The 15,412-nt window shown below is 36.8% G+C and overlaps 1 protein-coding gene across 4 annotated transcripts in view; it reads right to left on the bottom strand.

Annotated features, from left to right (window-relative positions):
• The window catches only part of ZCCHC2 (zinc finger CCHC-type containing 2), a 43,805-nt gene that overhangs the window by 14,772 nt on the left and 13,621 nt on the right, over positions 1–15,412 (bottom strand). For 2 of the 4 annotated variants that reach the window (XM_038127223.1, XM_038127222.1), the window contains exons 2-7: positions 14,287–14,398; positions 10,918–10,994; positions 8,681–8,752; positions 6,028–6,140; positions 4,026–4,120; positions 640–723 (exon numbers count right to left, since the gene is read on the bottom strand). In XM_038127223.1, coding sequence (XP_037983151.1) covers positions 640–723; positions 4,026–4,120; positions 6,028–6,140; positions 8,681–8,752; positions 10,918–10,994; positions 14,287–14,398 — 553 coding nt within the window. The remainder of the gene's footprint in view (positions 1–639; positions 724–4,025; positions 4,121–6,027; positions 6,141–8,680; positions 8,753–10,917; positions 10,995–14,286; positions 14,399–15,412) is intronic. The other 2 variants (XM_038127225.1, XM_038127224.1) reach the window with 1 other exon arrangement.

Below are 15,412 nucleotides of genomic sequence, written 5' to 3' on the forward strand. Positions count from 1 at the left end.
ACAATGCAAAACTGGCTTGCTGTTCCTTTCAGAATGAAATTACTGACCAGTCACCAGGCTGCAGCTTCCATGTGTGAACTGTTTTTGACGCATTTGAAAAACACAGGCTTTCAGACTGTAATCAATACTCACTACAGTCCCAACCTTAGTAACAGTCCAGAGTATCAAAGCAGCATAGGTTAAGAATAAGAAGAGGAAAACTTGAGCTTTCTTTCTGTGTAAAATTAGAAACTAGACAAATTTGGCGTATTTAATGTAGAACAGTCTTGAAATACTCTTGAAATACCCTTGGAATACCGCACTTAACTCTGAACCCTGGTAATTGAAGAATAAATAGGTAAAGACATGAAAGTCTATAATAATCTTGGCTCATGTAAATTGTGAGGTATATTTTTCTGGTTGTTCAACACAGCTGTGAACTTCTGCCTTTGAGGAGTCTATGAATGCTGCCACTTCTTGAGTTATAGAACAACCTCTTAAGTAAACTGCTGAAAGTACACAAAAATTTTTCATTTGTACTGCAGATTTAATTCAATTTTTGTACCACTTTATACCAATGGAGAAATCAGTCAAGTGTATGATTGCCAGAACTGAGTGTAGTAAAGTATCTCCAAGAACCACTTTTGAGTACACAACTACCTTCCTCCTGACTTGAAGCTTCTGAACTGTCCTCCTTGAAGTGTTCTGCTGTCTTAACCGTCTTCAAAGAGGGTTGTAAGTTACCTGCAGAGAATAAAGTTCACGTAGTAACTTTATAGATCTCGAACAACTGGACAGTTCCTGAATGTTTGCACTAAACTGGAAGCTAGGGAAATGGAAGACTGAACTTACTGGTTGGCATGTGGCAGCAATTTGAACATTGCCTTCTTCAAAGCAGGCCATCTCCAAGAGTAAAGGCTCTTAAGAGATGCTTTTATTTTGAAGAAAATAGTGTCGAAAATAATTTTAATGCTATAGTACAATTTCAAAAGGCTGTAATTGTGATAATTATTAGAGATATTCCTACTATGCTGCACTTCAGATTTTTCCTTATATTCATTTTGTGTTACAACAGGAAATGGGAGGAGAGCAATGATAGCTACTAGCATTCTTCTGCAACAAATTGCACTCCTCCACTGTCAAATCATTCATCTGCCAAAAGCGACCTAATTTGGGCTAAAGTCTTCTAGTGACCTTAGCACAGTCTTCACACACCATTTTTTGTCTTTTTATGCCAGACAGGATGAAAAATAAGTAAGAATAATATTAACAGTTTTGTTGCAAAAACACCACTTCCATGATCTGAGAAAGGACTTAATTTCTTAAATAATCTAACTTTAAGATTCTACTCTTCTCCTCTCAAAAAGTTCCAAGTTAGTGCAGGTAAAAGCATCTCAAAGCTGCTGCTTAGGAGCTTGAAATGTTGATAAGATCTTTCTGAACATCATCTGCATTGAAGATACTACATCCCCAGAGATCATGTTGGAATCAAAAGTCTACTCCAACCTGAAAAATTGTCTAAACAACTGAATTTATGAACCAGGAGGGAGCTAATTGATTTCCTCCCTAATGGAACCACAGCAGCATAATTAAGCTTACTGAATATTTAGTGTGACAACCCCACTATTATTTAAGGTATGAAGACCTTTCACAAACATAGAATTTACTTGCACATAGGTTTTGCTAAATAACTTTGTATTTCTGTGAAAAGGTATTTTTATCCCTGACTCTGTATAGCAACTAAAGACCAATTTTAAGCCACAAATGCTTTGTCTGTCAATTAATTCTGCATGTTCTATTCGAGAACGAGATGAGACTTTTTCTTAAATATATGCTTCTTTTCCCAACACTGTCAGCATATGCAAAAGGTGCAACTACGACCAAGTTGCAGCAACAAGGAGCAGGATTACAGAAATCCCAAACAGGAAAACCTAGAAAAATACAGAAACCAACAATAAAAAACCCCCTCAAGGGCCACTTAACTGGGGTGATTTTCGCAACAGGTGGGGTGAGTACTTTTGTCTTAGTACAGCTTCTATTAGCCTGCACCACAGGAAATGTGACTATGAGCTACCATGGACAAGTCATCCAGTCTCCCTTCCCAAAAGAAAAACAACTATGCTTAAATTTATCACAGTAATTCTCTTCATCAAATATTTTCTTAATATCTAACTCAATGTCAGGGCCTGAATCATGCCAATGGGCTTCACCTGCCCACAGTGAAGATCCAATCTGGTACACTGCAGTTTTGCAATTCGGGGTGTGACTGCTGGGAAAAGAACAGGTAGATGCCTCACCCAGGGCCTCCATCCTTTGGCTCAGGAGCTGCATTTGAGCTCAAGGCCCTTGCCTGGGGTGCACTGCCAGCACACCTGTGCCTGGACATGAATCTTGCTGATCCTGTTCTTAACCCTGACCTACTGACTTGCTTTTCTGCCTTGACCTCAGACCTGCCTCACTATTCTGGACTTGTCTGGTAATCACAAGGTTCTTGCCTGCCCCTGGTCCTAATCTTCCTCATAAGAAGTTAAGCCTAGTGCTTTCTGTCTGATCCATCAGAGAGAACAGATCATCCTCATTACATTAGGACTCTGGTATTTGAAGACTTAAATCATCTTCCATTTGAGTCTTTCCTCCACTCTGCTAAGCAATTAAGTTCCTCACCCTGTCATATATTCTACATCTGACAAATCCACATGAATTTTCATGTGCTCAATTATTTATTACTATAAAAATTATCTCACATTTAAGATCACTTTGTAATCTATAAGACTTCTGACAGAATTGACATTTGTCTATTCTCTTTCTGATCTACCTATCCTGCAGATCATTTCTGCCCAGTCAACTCTGTCTTGATGGAACTTGGCACTGGTTCTTTTTTGAAACCATTTCACACTACTACCATGTATAATATCGCATTTGCAAGTCCTTCCCAACCAGATGCAGTCTACATCTGTCTACACCAGTCTAAAATATGTACATCCTGTCCAGTGTGCCCATCATTAACATGAATCTTTCTGGACTTTGGAAACTATTTACTCCCCACGCAGCCTTTCAGTACAGAGGCGTCAATTTTTACAGCAGTAAATTCAAGCCAGTTCCACAATTACCTTGATTGTTATTAGTTTCACATTTTTACAAAACTGCCATGTAAGAATGTACTAAGTGTTACTAAAAAATGTTACAAAGTGACCTACAGCTTCTACCCTAACCACAGTGTTTCTATCTCATCGTGGAAAGAATACATCCCTCACAGATCACACACACCATTTCAAACTGAAGTCAGCTGTCACTCCTCTATCCTTTCCCAAACAAATATGAGCTGTCTGTTTGGAACCTCCAATCGATTCAATTCCCTACTAAGATCTTCGGCAACCTCTAATGCAGTGGCCTCCCAGTCCGTGCCTTAACTGTCATGGCATGTAACATACACTGAAATAAGGAAAGATTCAATGGAAACAAAGATCACATCATCCTAAGGCATCCATACAGAGAAGCCAAGCTTTGGTCACACAAACTGTAATACACAAGTAGGTTAAGATGGCCACCAAAGAAATCTCTGCAATGCAAATGATAGAACACAATTCTGTAGGTTCTGAGATTAGGGACATCTCATCATTTATGTACTCAAACAAATCTCAGTTTATATATCAAGAGAGATGCTTATCTACAAAAGAAAACAAACAAAAAGCAGATGTGATTTTTTTGGGTCAGTTCAAAGTTTTTGGTGCAAAATTAAAATTTTGTGAAAGGAAGAAATGCCAAACATACTCAATTCATAACAGCCTATTTGAAGAGCATGATGGTACAGAGAAGAATGAAAGAAAGAATGAAAGAAAGAACACCAGCTGAGGCTACATAGCACGTTTCCACTGTCCAAAGTAAAAGCATCTGCTCAAGAAACTATTCATTGACCAGGAGTTCAAATATAACCAGTGGAATATAACACACAAACAAAAAATTGTAAAACTGCACTTAGGCACGGCAGCAAGATTAGCTTTTTATAGACTTTTCATTATATAAAACAGTATTAGGATATTTCTTACTGTGAGTGTGCAAAGATTCTGATGAAATTGATTGGAAGAAGTTGTATACTCTCTGATTCTGCAGAAAAGCTTGCGATGTATTTGAAAATAGCTGCCTGAAATTTAAGTGAGAGTTTGTTAGACTAAGAAAAAGAAACATTTAAAAAATTTACTACAGTACCATTTAAAAGCAAAATAGGCAGTTCTTAAGAAGTCCAAACTCTTCAAATTGCACATTCAACAATGCTAAAAGCTACTTTTGAGCTTTGCTGTTAAGTGCTAATGTAAGCTTGGAGTACAGTCAATATAAGCAATTGGTAATGATTTTTGGGAATTAAAAAGGTGCTTTTAAGTCCTCCTCATTCAAACATTTTAGCCACTTGTAGCATTTTATTAAAGAGGAGTTAGGATTGAGTCCAAAAGCACTGGACTCTATATTCAACTTTATTTTTTTTAAACTAAGAACACATTTATTTTCCCAAAACAATGCATCTCTTTCTTAAATACATTTGTACAGTTAAATACAAAGTTGAAGTCACCTATAAGGTCAGTATTTGAATTTTGTAATTATCTCCAAGAGCAAAGGGAGGGATGCTCAACATTGCTCTGCACTGGTCTGAGTCAGTTACCAAGATGTCAGTGGGAAATTTTATTAGCTTCAAATAAGAAAAAAGAACAACAATTAATGGTTTTCATTTCCCACACACAAAGGTTTCAGATATTACTTGCCAAGAGGCACTACCCAGCTCTATTTCTTTGGAGGAGGGGCAGGGGAGAGCAATTTTTGGCAAATGGGCACATATTGAAACCCCCAAATAAGTATATATTTATGCCAAAACTGACACTGAAAGAAAAAGGAATTTGAATACAGTAATGCTATTCTCTTGAGATTATTCACGTAGCATTCCTGTATAGTCACAACACAACCTGCAAATTGTAATTACAGTTGCTTACTCTAACCGTGGGGTATGTTCAAAGGTTATCTTCGAAGTGAGTCTCTTGGGTTTGTAATTACTGTGCAGTGAGGCTTCACAACCTTTCTGTATTACAATACATTCCCTTCAGTCAACCTCTGTTTAACAGGTTTATTGATTTAAAACCACTATTCTTATTAGCCGAAACTGTTCACAGAGATTAATTTTTGGCTTGACAATCAAGCCTATAAAGACAGACAAATATTACAGACCAAGATTTATTAAAAAATTGGCAAGGGGATAGTTGAGGCTCAGAATAGCTCCACATCATCTTTAACCAAAATATTAGGACAAAATGCTAGAACCAACAGAACATTATGAGTAGGAGTTTGAAAAGCGGTGCCTGATTCCCCAATTACCCCAACTCAAGAGACACTGCCTAACATGATGAATAATTTGTTTTTGACAAGGTTGAACAATCCTGATTGAAAAGGACAACAATACCAAGGCATCTGTACCAAACCAGAAAAAAAAAAAAAACAAAAAAACAAAACCAAGTAGGCAAACCCAAATTCATATTACTGTTCTGAGTTACAGAATTTGACCACCAAGCTCTCTCATCACTAAATAGCAGGTCATGAGATATGGGCCATTTTCTTACAAATACATGAGCTACTTTTATTTTTATATACATACTTCACTATTACAGTTTAATCCTTTTAATTTCCCTTCCATCTCTCACTCTATCCTGTCATAAAAAGCAGAACATATGTACTCTGAGTTACTGTTTCTAATATTTCTAAATATATCCTTGTGTAAAGGAGGTAGTATCCTTCCACAAATGCCAATCATTACTATAAAATTCTGCTTAGGACAAATATTTTCATAATTGTGCAATTACTTCCAAAGAAGTAATTCTATGAACTTTAGTAAAAATCTTAATTTAAAGAAAATCTAAGAGTCAAGAGTATCTATTTCGTCACTGCCTTCCCAGTTTCTTTGCAAATTAGGTTTAGGTAGCAGAATTTCCGCTGTCCATAGAAGTCTTCTAACTTGACTTCAATCACTTTTCTGGTAACGCATTTCAGGCTATTTGCTAAAACATTTACCTGATTATGGGCTCAAGATCAGCATGCCTTCGTTCTTCCCTCTTCTGAAAACCCTGATTTAGTGCTCTTAAAATAGCCTTGTCAAATGCTTCAGAAGACAGTTCCTTTGGGAGCTGAGAAAAAGGTTAATGTGAAAAATGAGTAGTTGACATTTTAAAGACTGTATTTGTGCACTATGAATCTTTATACCTTTTGGTATCAACAAGAAACTCAATTGTTTCAGTTTGAGTGATGTATTTTACAGACCAAAGGTACAACAAATCAACATCATCTAGTTTTGCAAGAGAAACACTTTGCTGTAAATCCTCACACAAAATCCAGGCATAAAACTGTTTAATGCTCTATTTGAAAGAATACATTTGGAAATCTACCAAATAGTATGGTCTTTTTCAGGATAGTTTATAGCCTTTTCTAAAATTTATTTCTTTAAATCTGTCACATATAGAAATTAGTTCTAAAAATTTCACAAAAAAAATAACCAGGCATGACTGAATGCACTGTACTCACTGTCATCACTTCGCTAGACTAAACTACTTTAAATAAATGGGAGTAGAAAGGAAACCATTTCAGTTATTTACTACACTAGGCTTCAGTGGGAAACACTGAGATTAATCAATAGAGAGTCCCTCCCCAGTTGCTGTTAACACTGAAACTTCTTATCAAAATTCATTGTAACTTTCCAATGCCATTACTACAAAGTGAGGTCTTCTGATGTTCTAGTTGACAAGGCAGAATTCTTGCTATTTAAGAGCATGTCTGTTTTAAATGAAGAATATTCCCCAGAACAAAGTTTTTGCACCTTTAGAACTTCCAAATATTGTACTTAAGTACATCAAAGCTGATCAAATTTGTTCATCTAAATTTTAAAAAAAATTAATATGGCGCAATTAAGAATAAACTGCCACTGAAAAATGCTTTTTTTGAACTGAAGTTCAATGCTTATCACTTAAGAGAAGCCAGCCTTTAATATAAATCATCCAAGTTATGCCATTTACTACCTTAGTTTTCTCACCAATGCTTCTATTCTGAAACAATTTTTACCATTATCTTATTTCTATTACATGCAGCATTGGAATTTTCCATCAAGTATTTTGACCATTCTTTTCTGTCTCTAGGAACCTGAGCACACTATTGAACAATGCCATGTAGATTGGAACAAGAACAACAAAAAGCCAAAATGTAAGGGCATATGAAGTGGATGTTTGTACTTTATGTTTTTTAAAGCAAGTAAGTTCTGTCCTACTTTACTTAACCATTTTCTCTTACTTCTATACCTATGGCTATCAAACCAGCACAAACCAGCACTCAGCTGTGCACATTTTCCATAGAAGACCTCAGGAAGCTCATAGCAGCTTGTGGTTGTCTTTCTCTTGTTCTGCCATGTCCTAGACACTGCTGGAGCAATCAAGTCAGCACATGGAACACCCTACATCAGCCAAACAGCACAACTCTTCAACACTCTGGATCATGTCTGTTTTCCTGGCTCCTCCAGGAATCAAGTAGGTTCTAGGAGGTCCATTTCAGACACTGATGTTTGTCTTACACAAGTGGGAGAACAGGGGGCATGCATCTGAATGCTCATCCCAGAGCTGCACAGGACCCTGTATGAAATGCTGTTTTTAGGGTTCTCTTCAGGTGCAGATGCATGTACCCTAAGCTGTGGGATAACCCACGTGCAACCAGACATGTCATCCATAATTTAAGTCCTCAAAAAACCAAGCTCTGGGAACTCTTAGAACCTGAAATTCAACTAGATTAAAGCAGTTGTGAATATTCACTGCTTAGTTTTTAGAATACCGGAAAACAGTGTTGATAATTTAAACAGTGAAGAAGACAATGACCTTTGTACAGCGACTGGCTTTCCACTCACAATTAACACTGCAGTTAAGAACACCAGATGCCATCAAAACATGCCCAAAACAGATCTCTCATTATGCCCTGAGTAGGGAAGAGTTTAAATATAGAATAATTTCCCAGAAGAGGTGGAACCCAAAATATTAGACACTGGCAATGAACACACAGTTCGAGGTCATCACACTGATGGGGTCTGCACATGGCCTATGCACAGAAATGTATTCTCTGATCAGAGCAGAGGGGAAAACAACTGACAGAACTTTTAGTTTTTTTTAACGTGGATACACACGCACATATAGTTGCTAGATTTTCCTCAAGTTGAAGTCCTTGTGATGAGGAATAGGCCAGCCTTTGTTCTACTGAAGAATACAACAGCTAAATAAAAAACTTCTGCTTATGGCTGTGTCTCACTAATTAAACATAACAAATGATACTCTTTAAGGTCCTTCTAGCAGGAACACAAGCAAACAATCAGTGGTTGTACCTATACATAGCTCTGTGGGGAATGTTAAAAACTCATCGGGTAGTTTTATGGTAGTTCTATTTCTAAGTGCCATTTTGGATGAGACAAACTATCAGCTCCTGGGAAACTCTCCAAACATTCTCCAGGGCTGCTTCTTCTGTCAAGATCCTTAATTCCAATATATATAATTAAATGGTTAATACAATAGTGAAGTACAAAAATCTGCTGGCATGCTTTTGTTTCTATAATTACACCCCAGAAGTCACAGCTCTCCTAGACTACTTCTGAAGTTATAAACCTGATGTATAAACACTACTTTCATATTTGAATACATACTTTTAGCAGGAATTCCTGAAGCTCCTGATGTGTTTTTGTTACACATGTTACAGAAAAATCGGACCAGGTTACCTAGAATGAAGGAAAAAAGAATGAGGAAAGTTCCTTTTTCTGAATTTCGTAATAATTAGCTTGTCAGAACAATTCCATAAATTTGGCGGTCTCAGAGTTAACACTCGCAATTAAGGAAACACCAGGCAAAACAGGGATAAGGCTGTACTTTTTCAAAGACATACTAATTTTGAGTGTGTATTTTAGGATCACCTTCAAGTTATTTGTGGCTAAAGGGAGCATAGGCAAATTCAAGGAAACACAATGAAGTCCCTGAAGATTACTGACTCAGAAAGAAGCCAGGCAGAAGGCTCTGTAATTATGGGACTTCTATCACACAGAAATAATTAACCACAAAAAACAGGTACCAGAGAAAAGGACTGTAGGTCAGACATACTGGATTGAGCTCTCACTGTCATTACCAGTCAAAATGAAACAAAAAAAACCTCTGTTTATATTACCTATAGAATAATTTTATCTGCCACAGACTCCAATCTCACACAGTCATATAGAAGTTGTTTTAGGCTACAAGTCATGAAAAGTACTACAAGTTAAAAAAAGGCACTCAAGAATCAGACAACATTCTGGCATACACCTATATAAAATTTCAGTAGCTAATTGTTCTGACATGACATGCAAGTAGTAAAACAGCACCTTCACATGCATGTTTTGAGTAAAAAATAAGTAAGCTTGGTTAGATGAGTGCTGCCTGGCTTTAAGCCCACTTCTGGGCCAAAGATTCCCATTAGTTACATGGGAAGAATCAGGGTAACAGGAGTGGGCACTACAATTATAAACATTCATTTACTCTCAGGAGTTGATAGAGTAATCTCACCCACCAACTGCCTTCAACTTAGTCCCCAGAAATGCCAACTACCCTCAGTGTTCTCAGCTGGGAAGCCATGACTGCAATTGCTGTTACAACCTTAAAAAAGCAGTGTCTGGGCAAGCACAAAATTATCTACAGTGAAGAGCACAGAATATACCTGCACAGATGAGGAAAGGAAACTCTTTCTTAAAAGAACTGAGGTGGAGTTTCAAGATTACTGAAATACTTGCCAGAATATCTCCACATTCCCCCTTTAACAAAGAAATTCAAAACCACTGTCAAATCTGTCTACATGCTGTATCTTTAAAATAGGTTTTTGACTTTAAATATTGATAATCCATATAGGCATTATGTACAAACTTTCCCCATCTCCTACTATATTTTACTTCATACTCACTTCACAGATTATTTGGAAAAAAAATCTATGATGTGGTTGAAATATTTGGCCAGGTTAACATTAAAGACTTTGAAGGCTACATTCCACATATTACTGTCCTCAACAAAAGAAGAGTGCATCCATTTAGAGAATACAGCATCACAGAATACAATACCAAACTCTGCGATCAACACATCAACTTTCAGCTCACAATAGCTTTTTTAAAGTTTGCTTCTTCAAAGACCTCCCAATGTCAAATGACCAGTTAGAATGTTTGATGTGAACCATTCTTTATTGGGTGAAAAAGGAGAACATTTAACTTGAACTTCAAATCTAGTATAATACCAGATTCACATCTATTGGCAAAATGACTCATAGTGTTGGTCAGCCCTTGCTAAGAAAATTACTACTTTGATTCAACTACAACATCACCACCAACAGCCTCAGTAACTATCATTTAACACATGCTACCCTTAGCTACTACAATAGATGAAGACTACACTAGGTAGGCTGTCCAGTTTTTGGCTGCTTTCCAGCTTGTTTGGTACTGCCTTAAGAAACAAAGTCCAAAACAAAGGCAACAACCTCCAGTTTCCTCAAAAAGCACAGGACCCACCCTCATATGGTAAACACCGAGAAACAAGAGCCACGATGACCATATGACTCCAAGCAATCTACAGCTGCAGACACAACTGTGCTCCCGTGCCACTTGAGCAAACGACTGACTAGTTTTAAAATTCTTGTGAATTAGAAAAAGCCAAGTTTCCTGAACTGATGTCACACACCCAGCTATGGCTGATGTTTTACACCTTCCCACCTTATGCCCTCACACTTTATGCCCACAATTACTTAAAACACCCGATTTGCACGCAGAATTCAAAAGAATCTCAAAATTGGCTCCTGTGAAGGTTTTTGAAACAAGCCGTATGTATCTGCAGTACATAGACAATAATTTTAACATCCTGGAGGTTATTTGCTTACTTTGAATGTGTACTCCAAATGTTTGTCAGCCCTTTTTCTTGATACGTCTTTCAGGGTTATCTTCTCAATGTGTACAGCTGAAAGAAAAACACCTTATTGTGCACTCCAAAAATGACAGTTTGCAAAACATTCCTTACTTTCCCAGGCTCTCTGAGCATGCCTGTAGGCTAAATCCTGATGCACACAGCGTGACTTTTCCTTAGGAGTTGATTTATTGCAACAAACTGCTGGGAGCAGGTAGAACCTTGCTCTCTCCAAGTATTTCTTCAGCCTAATGACAACCCCTTTGGCACATATAATGAGAATCTATGCATTACCCAAGAGCTTATTCAGACCAAATGTCACATAACTACAACAATATAACCACTATAAGTGAAAAGACAATAAAAGGAAGTCAAATTGTATCTGTACTCCAAGAAGTAACAAGTGCTGATAAAAACCAGAGGTACCTTCTACACCTAGGCATCAGAAATATCAAGTAGTAAATGAGGGCAAACTAAGGCCAAATGCCCACATTTCTGAGAGTACTTAGGTCAAAAAAATTAGTTAGAGAAGGCCTGAAGGAGACAGAAATGATTGTCAGCAAACAGAAAACAAAGAAGAAGCAGAAAGCTTTGACAGTTGTACTGTAAAGAGTGTCATTTAACTGAACTGAGAAGTTAAAAAGGTACTGTAAGTACTTGCTACTTGCACATTCCTGCCCCACAGCCTACTGTACACAACAACAGGCGAGTTCTGGCTGTGACCTGGCAAACTGCAGCACATTATGGCTTTCAGGGCCTGAAGACTTTCTTGAGGGCACACAGCATTGTTCAGGTAATACTCCATATAAAAACCCTTATGTAGCCGAGATGGGCTTTCCACTTTTGCTGCTATGCTGGCCTAAGAATTCAACAGAATTTTATTCTAGTGCAAGCCTGAACACATCTTTACATGTAAAGAAAAAAAATTAATTCAAAGCAGCTCCACCTACCCTACATCATCAATGCTTCTTTTCAATGCTTTAGCAACTCCTTTTTTTTTGGAGGGAGGTGGGTAGTGTTAACAGTTAATGTTTTCCTTTCAATTTTTAACTGCATGTTTACATGGGATATATTGGGAACTACTCATAACAACAGTGTTTTTTCTAAAAAAAAATTTAAACCTTCTGCAATTGTATGTTGCAAAATTTATTAATGGCTATTAGCTAATTATCATCTAATACAATGTAAACATTTTTAAATTAATTTCATTACAGTTACAAATCAAGTCTCATCCCCATCAAACATGCTATTTTTAAGAGAATTAAGTATTGGCAATTTCCATAAAGGAACAATAAGCCAGCAAATAAACCTAGTAATAGTGCTACAGCTTCCCATTTTCTTAGTAGAGAGACAAATACTGAATGTGCTGGTGTACAATGGCTGTAATCCTCTAGCTGGCAGTTAGGAAGACAGACAAGCACTTCATGTTTACCAGTTAATAAAGATTTATTATTACAAAGGAAAGAAATCTGAGATGAGCTAAGGATGCCAGATAATATCAACTTTTTATGAAAAGATGAATGTTTAGTGACCTTAATTTTTACCTGTCTGGTATAGATTAAAGTGCTGTTAGAAGAAGGAACATGGCACAACCAAAGTTTTGTTGCAGTAAAATTTCTTAATGGCTAACATTCAAATTGATACGGGAATTCATATTCATAAGTTAATTAAGAAGTTGATTCCCATGACTGGAACTGAGAATAGTGGTTTAAATTGCATTCCACTACATGCATATATTTAGCATACACAATTAGGAAACTAAGACCATTAACATTCACAGACAAGCTTTTTTTCCCTAATGAGACTGTGCTTATTTTAAACTATTGAGGTTCTCAATGCTAAAAAATTCTCCTCAGGTATAAAAAAATTTATTACACAATGCAGTACCTTCAACTTCTTAACTTCTTTCTGCTGCACACTTCATCGTAATACAGGATAAAACAGGTAATTACACTGTTGTTGCTGCACAGCTTTAGTTCTACAGTTTCAACACACTCTTTTATAATTCTGTCTCGACAATGACATTTTAAATATACTAAATGGCTAGGCCAGAAGAAAAGTTTGAATACCCAAGCAAATGGGGCACGTCACATCTCTAACTCTATTCAGGACACAGCACATGCATCCAGGATGATTAAGTAGAGCATATATACATGACACTGCTTTCATTCTAAGTCAAGATTTTAAAAATTCATATTCATCGCAGCTGAGAATAAAACCTGAGTTTTCCTATCAGTGGTATTTCTAACCAGTAAGGAGATTTCTGCAGCAGGGAATCTCTACCACATAACTGTGTAGCAAATATCACAAAGGTACTCTGATCCTTCACTGCGGTTTCTCACTATGATAATACAAATGTGAAAAAATATTCAAGCTCTTTGCTAGATTAAGTTATTCAAATTTTTTGTGCTTCTGTTACTCAATTTGAGTGTTACTAAAGAGACTCCTCCTTTTAGGTTTCTAATTCATGAATATGAACACTTTGAACTCCATAAAAGGATTTGAAACAGGTTTATTTTCTGTAATCTGCCATTATCTTTCTCTTGTGTTTTTTTTTTCAAGGAATCAAATATCTCAAATTGCCTGCCTTCAAAGTGCATTTAAATCTCCACACTACAGACAAAAGGACATTTATGAGGACAAAATGAATAGCAATGGTTTTTCCATATTGTTGGCTCCTTCCTATCTGCAGACTATCTGTTGACTAATTTTGACAAGTAACTTGCTAATCCTCTTGAAGAATAAAGGGTGAGAATAAATCTGTTTTCAATACTTTTAGTTTCTTCAAAGAGAAGAAATTGTGCTGGCAATGGCATATCAGAGTTTTGTTTATGCTCAGAAGCCTTGTTCTTATTCTCCCTAACAGAGCCTAAACAGTGACTTCTATTAAGCCTTTCACTTCTCCAAACTGCCATTTCTGTAACACCTGCTAATATGTGGGTTTTCTTTGCTATTTTTTTAAATTTCTGAATCAAGCAGCAAAATCTATGAACTGCTTCCCAATATTTTTGTGTTTAGCTTTGCTTAAAAAATCTAAATACTGTTAATACAATTGCATTATATGTTCTTGTTTTCCCCCAAATCCTACCCCTTTTTTCAGTGGGAAGCCCATTTGCATTTAATTTTCATGCAGGCATTCACTAGCAGTTAGCAGCTAACACAAATGACAACTTGTTATAACAAAGACCAAGTAGGTGGAAGAGAAACTATTTTACTTACCTATCACTGCAGCTTCTTGTTCAGATTAACAGCAAGAGAGATACAAGATGTCTACAGCTCCAAGCAGAGTTTAATGTTCAAGGAAACCATTAAAAGCCTTCCTCAAAAGGAAGCTCAGACAACATACCTTCTCGCTGAGGTCTGTGGGAAGCCATTGGGAGTCCATCATGAGGTGCTGTGGTTCGTTCTAGCAAACTGGTCTCATTACTTGACATGCAGTCACCATGGGAAAAGTCGTTCTAAATCAAGAAAGAGAAAAAAAAGAAATGTCTTAGTAGAACGTCTGTTACCAAAGCTTGCTCTAAACAGCAGGTATTACAGAAAAACGCACAAACTCCTTATCTATTATTCCACACGACAAAAACCTGAAGCTCTTGACAGTGGCAAAAAGGTGCTCATTAGCCATTTCAGTTCTTTCTTTATTTATGTGTTTATCAAATGTCACCTATAACCTCCAGTGTTTCACTGACCTTATTTTAAAAACAGAATAGGATAAGGAACAGGGTATCTCAAGCTGGACAATTCAAGACCATTAGCTCAGAACTTCAGTGATAATTTACAATTAGCATGAACTCTTTCAACTACTAACATGTCAAGTCATCAACTCACTACACTAAATATATTCTCCTCAATTATATTCATGCCCTGTACCTTCAGCCTGCCACCTCTTCTATACAGGGAATCATGAGTAACTGCTTGGACAGTCTATGAGGATGCAGTCCATGCATCTCTAATCAACTAAATCCATGCATCTCCTACCAACTAAACATTCCAAACACAAGCAGTTGCCACCAACACCCTCACTTTCATAGAGAAAAGGACAGACTAAAAGCTCATCTCCCCCCTCCACTTACATGCAGACTTCAAAATTATATACCAAGACATATTAATACAGTGCACAAGAAGGGACACAACAAGAAATCATAGGAGATAGATAGCATGGACAGATAAGCAAGAGAATAAAGAATAATCTAGGCTAACAATGATAAATAAGAAAAAAGTATTAGAAGAGCATGGACTAAAAGTGGTTTCCCTAGGGTAACAAGAGCCTATATAATTTTTTTCCAAATTAAGATGAAACATTAATGTATCAATTTACACAATCTTCAATGACCAGGTGTTGCTAAAACAAAAGCAAGCAAGCAAACAAACAAACTGACCAACCAAGCTAAAACTCAGAAATATTTTAGAACATACAGTGGCATTAAATGAAGCTACTTAATTTCATGTTCAAGCAAACAACACATTGCCTT

Source organism: Motacilla alba, chromosome 2 (assembly GCF_015832195.1).
Source record: "Motacilla alba alba isolate MOTALB_02 chromosome 2, Motacilla_alba_V1.0_pri, whole genome shotgun sequence".
Classification (NCBI taxonomy): domain Eukaryota; kingdom Metazoa; phylum Chordata; class Aves; order Passeriformes; family Motacillidae; genus Motacilla; species Motacilla alba.